General features: G+C 34.1%; 1 protein-coding gene across 5 annotated transcripts in view; it reads right to left on the bottom strand.

Moving 5' to 3' along the window:
- Positions 1-1,161, bottom strand: part of POSTN (periostin) — a 32,769-nt gene extending 31,608 nt beyond the window's left edge. For all 5 annotated transcript variants that reach the window (XM_081127387.1, XM_081127389.1, XM_081127388.1 and 2 more), the window contains exon 1: positions 990-1,161. In XM_081127387.1, coding sequence (XP_080983513.1) covers positions 990-1,108 — 119 coding nt within the window. In that variant the 5' untranslated portion in view covers positions 1,109-1,161. The remainder of the gene's footprint in view (positions 1-989) is intronic.
- Positions 1,162-5,465: the final 4,304 nt, after the last annotated feature.

Genomic DNA, 5,465 nt, shown 5'->3' with positions numbered 1-5,465 from the left:
CATAATTACTTTTAACTGTAAATAATCTCATTATTACTTTTAATTGTAAATGATCCATTTACCCCTTTTAAACTAAACTCTTGCTCATTTTGGGTGTGGGAGAAGCTCTAGGGCTCTCTGGAACAATGGAAGATGAGAGAACAAAATATACAAGTTTTACTATGTTCACAGACATTATATTCTGCAATTTTCTAGGTAAGTCATAACAGAACAAAATGAAGGCTAAAATTAACTTAAATAATATGGCTGCACAAAGGAATATTTATTTCTTTGAATGGGAATAATAGATTAGAACATCCTTTGCCAAAATTTTAAGTGTTTTTCTCCCTTAAAAAGATGGAAGTCTTATTTGCACTGTAAGACAAGAAGCTTTTGAGCATTGTGAAAATCCCTCTAAGACATAGGAAGAAATGCCAAGATCTCTCAAAAAAATTCTAAATGGTTGGTTAAGATACTCAGTTATGACAAAACTTTCAAAATGCTAAATCGTAGTTGAATTTATCCTAAGAAATATAAATTGTTTGCAATTTTACTGAATCTAAAATTTAAAAGCATTCTTAAATGCTTCAAAACAGAGACGTTGTTACATTACCCATTATTTAATTTTTATACAAAACTTAAATAAAAATTTCCATAACATCATGTGAAGTATTTCAAAGCTGTTTATATAATGAAAACCTCTAACCACAAATTCTTTAATTTTTGAAAATCTTATTCCAGATTTTTGGAAGGAAATAAAAACACAAATAAATGGTATCATAAAGAAATGACTTGTTAAATGTTAATTAGATTAGAATTATATAATGTTTCATAAAAAGCAAATATACAGGTTATTTTGAAAGTAATTCTTAAAGTTTAACACACACATAAAATAACAGAATACTCAGTTTTTTCTTTTTCTTATTACTTTGTAACAAATAGAAAAAATATGTATTCTTGTACATACAACAAGAAAAGAGGTAGAAAAAAGTTTATAACCACTGACTTACCCCTGATCTCGGCCCCTGATACGGCTATGAGCCAAAATCTTGTCATAATGACCATTGGCATTTGCAGGTTTAACAACAGCCAGCAAGAGTAGAGAAAATATGGGTAAGAAAGGAATCATCTTTAGCCTCTTTGTTGCAGTTGTCCACAAAAAGAACTGGCAGTAGGCTTTGGAGAGCTCAGAGTTTATATACATGTCAGAGTTGTGGGAGGGAGCACTGTATCAACCTTGGAAATCTGAACTCTGCAAAAAACATCAGCAACTTCAAGTTGCCAGCTAAAATCCGCTTTTGTTAGTTAGATTTACTGAACACATTGAGCCTGTTTTTTACTCATTATGAAGATATTTATTTTTATATTATTTTATTTCTCTTTATTAATACCTGGCTCATTGCCTGTTCATATTTCAATTTTATTCTTTGGTAACTTAGAGGGGCCTTTTAATGGAAAGTAATTTTGTTTGGGTTTGAAGGAATATTCTTCAATTCATTCCTTTCAGAGTACATGTCCCTGTGCTCCATGAGATCATTATTTGATCTTCTCACATTTAGTTTACATCAGAAGTGAAAAATTACTATTTTTTCACCAGAAAACAAAGGAAGATGTAAGTTTGATAATCACAAAGGAGTAATGACTGTTGATTAAAAACAAATGTTGAATGGATTTAAAACTTGCACGAAATATGAAATAAGAATTCTAACTTGCTGACAAAAGTGTAGAAGAGACCATATTTTCCTAGCAATCCTACTGAGGAGATCCTTCCCATTTCACTTCTCTCTTTAAATACCAGGGAATAGATAGAGTTAACATAAATCTACTTCTGGCAAGTTTCCCTAACTCTTGAAACAAAGCAGAAAAGGAAAACATTTGAACTTGATTGTTTATTCATTACATACTTCACATGATGTTGAAAATCTCTAGGCAACACATCTACTGATAACCACTGGACAAAAGTATCCCCTATTGGAAAACAGTATTACTCTTTAACAGAATAATTAAATTTATATTAAGAAACAGGGGCTTTGCCAGAATTATTATTCTGATTTTATCAAGAGTAACTAAAGTCTCTTAATGCTACATGCAATTTCTAGCCAAGGGGATATGCATTCTCACAACTCCACACATATGTCAAATCTTCAGAACATTTTGGGTACAAGATTTCTGAATTTCAGAAGTCAATATTGAGCTAAAATGATAACCGCAAGGAGTCTCCTTGAATAAACAAGTTACACACTATTCTAAAGTCAAAGTGTAATTCAAATATTTCTTGTGGCAAAGTCCTTCTGTTTCAATGGCACATTAGTTTTGCCTGCCTAATGATAATATAAAGAAATTATACACTGAATCTCCATGTTGTCAATTGGAAGTGCTGTTGGAGGAGGCTGGATTGAACCAGCGAGAATTATATTATCAGGAGAATTATATTAATACTGCTACAGGATTTTGTGTTGGGGAAATAAATAATTCTTCAACTTGCTGCCAGTTTATTAAGAAAAAATAGAATGAAACAATAAATTCTGAAATATGATCCAGAGGCTTTTTTATCAATTTAAAAATACTGGTAGTCAGGTATAGAAAATAAAAGAGCTATGCAAAAGGAGAGATGAAAAGAAGATGGCATAGATGGTAAATTGTATCCTTTCTCTAGTCCCTTGTGGGAAGAAGAGAATTAACCTATTATTTATATTTCTGTGAATGAAATTATTCTAATTTCATCTGTATGTTACTGGCATGTGTTATATAATAGATCCCTATTACTCTTATGTTGTGCAAATAGGTGGTTAGTAATTGTCTATTGAGTAGGATGAAAAGCCTCTAATGAAAATAATTTCTACTTAATATCAGCAAATTAGCTGTTAGAACATTATTGGTAATGTAGTTATAAAGTATTCAGTTCTAGGTTGGTTAGACATAGTGTAGATTACTTATTTTCATAAGACATAACAATAGAGTTTTGGAGTTACAGAAAAATAAATCAAACTTACAATACAGAAATCTCTCTAACATCACCATTATAAATAGTAATTTACTCTTTACCAGGATGCTCACTGTTATTAATGCAACCCTTTTTATTTTAGACAGCCATAACTGTTTATAAGTTTTTCTGTAATGAAACTAAAATCTGCTCAAATCTGATGTGGTTTTATTGAAGAGGAAGTAATAGAGTATAGACTTGGATAATATGTATTAAGAGTCAAAGAGCTCTTTAAATATAGTCTAGAATAATGACAGATAAACTTAATTATAACTGTGAAGGAAGAACCAATAATTTCCTGCCATGTCACCTACATTTTTAATAGTGCCTGCAATAAATCAAAAATATATTGATTCTTCTCAAGAAAAAACTAATTGTTCCTTGAGACCACAGTTTTATCCTTCAGGGTCTGAATGGACAATTAATTGCAGAAGATGAGTAGTGAAAATGGAAATTATTTGTAATTCAAAAGATGATTGCTCCCTTTCTGACAAGAGACATAGGGTTCCTTTCTGTAAAAAACATGAGATATGCTCACCCAGTAAAAAGCATTTCCTAAATCTTTCTTTTTAGATTTTCAAACAATGGAGTCTTAATTATATCCATGAGAATCATATTTGGAATTTGTATAAGTCTCATGGAAGTCAACAAATGCTAGCCCTCAACAAATATTTACACTCAAGATGAGTAATACCATTCAAGGAGGATCTTGAAAATTAGAGCCAGATTGCACATATAAACTACATGTAAATTTAGAGGTTGGAGAACATTCCACGACAAGGGCAATTTTAGGGTAAATATAAAAACATTAAAGCACTGCAGCTTGAAAAGTTGAGCTCAGCAAAGAAATGTGATATACTGGTAGTGTTGGTGGAAATCAGGATCCTCCATGGGATCACAAGGAAAGCATTTCAAGAACCCACACACAGGAGACTGTGGTGCAGTGGCATGATTTATTTGTGATAATTGCCCATACCCCTGGGCTTCTAATGCCCATCTCTGTCCATGTACATGTCTTCAGCAAGGCCAAAGCAAAGGCCAGTGCCCAGAGTTTCAGCTTCATAGTCCTTCAGAACCCCCTCAGTCTACTGAGGACCCAAGGTGGTCACTAGACCAACATGGTCACCTGCTTGGGGCAGGATAGCACACAATGAATAGGGCCAGTGCAGGTCACCAACAAGAGAGAGAATGAGAGAGCTCATCCTCTACTGGATTTTAACTAGGAGCTTTTTCAAAATAACCAATTAACTTCCCAAGATTTTGAAGGCTTGCATTGGCTCCACCCCTTAGCCAATGATTTTTTCCCAGGTTAGCCTGACAGTCCTCTATGGTTGCAGCTCCCCCTGCAACATTTTGACTTTATTGCTAATGTGTTTACTTCCCCCTTTGTTCTATCTTTCCCCAAGTAATCTATGGGGAGTGGACTGGTGGTTCCCTGGGGGGAGTGTGAAGCTGTAGCTTCCTCGAGGAGCAAACAGGCCTCTGCTTCCCAGCTGACCATGCCCCCAAATTTCGACTTCCTTTGCTCTCTTCCTTTCAATAACTAGCTAACAAAGGTAATAGTGGGGAAAAGTCCAAGCAACTACTTTAGACAGAATCTTGGCTTGAGAGAGAATAATAATTGAATCTTGGTCCATAGCTGACAGTTTGTTCGACAGTGAGGGGAAAAAATGGGAAGTTTCAGAGAATGGAAAGAAAAGATAGTCTAAATTGTAGAGAAAAGATAGAAAATTCTTGAGAGGAATATAGTTCTCTCCTTTCAGAGCACTCATCATGGGTCAATCTCTCTCTCTCTACCTATACTTATTCTTAAGCTTCATGAAAAGATCCTGCCCATGGGTTGCCTACATAATTTTCTTCACTGTTTGAAGGAAGATTGAAGTCTTAGGACTTCCTGGGTTACAAAGTCTGACCTGGAAATGTTAAGCCATTAGTGAAAAAGAAACTATTTATTATACAATAAGAGAAAAATAATGTCTCTAAAAGACACAGGCGTTTGTTTGTAGGTATCAGAATGCTAATTCACTGGCAGTTCCCAAATTACCCAGATCTTTTTGTAAACCTTGTAACCTCTAGAGATTGTGAAGTCATTGTAATAATATGCTTACTGGCATGCAATCAATATTAGATTTATCCTAATCTCTCTAACATTGGACATGGCCTATGGATTAACAATGACAACAACTGGATACTCAAGCAAGAGATTTTTAGGATGGAATTTTCTTGGCTTTAAATGATCCGGAATGGTTATTTTCCCCAAGTCTCTAAACCCCTGCTTTTAACATTTCTGTGATATCTTGACATTTCTTAGTATCACTTTGCTTTTTTATTGACCTATTTATAAACTGTGATAAGGCCTTGAAGTTAATATACATTCTTGGGGATATAGTACTCTTCAGTGTCCAAGCACCTTGGCCAAGGAACATCTCAGCTTTCCCTGGTACCTAGGTTTGCAGCTCTATAAACTAAAGTTCTGGAAAAGACCCAGTGATCTTTGTTTCCT

Source organism: Miniopterus schreibersii, assembly GCF_964146895.1.
Source record: "Miniopterus schreibersii genome assembly, chromosome: 2".
Lineage (NCBI taxonomy): Eukaryota > Metazoa > Chordata > Mammalia > Chiroptera > Miniopteridae > Miniopterus > Miniopterus schreibersii.
The sequence above is the reverse complement of the archived record's forward strand: the minus strand, read 5'-3'. Positions and strand labels throughout refer to the sequence as shown.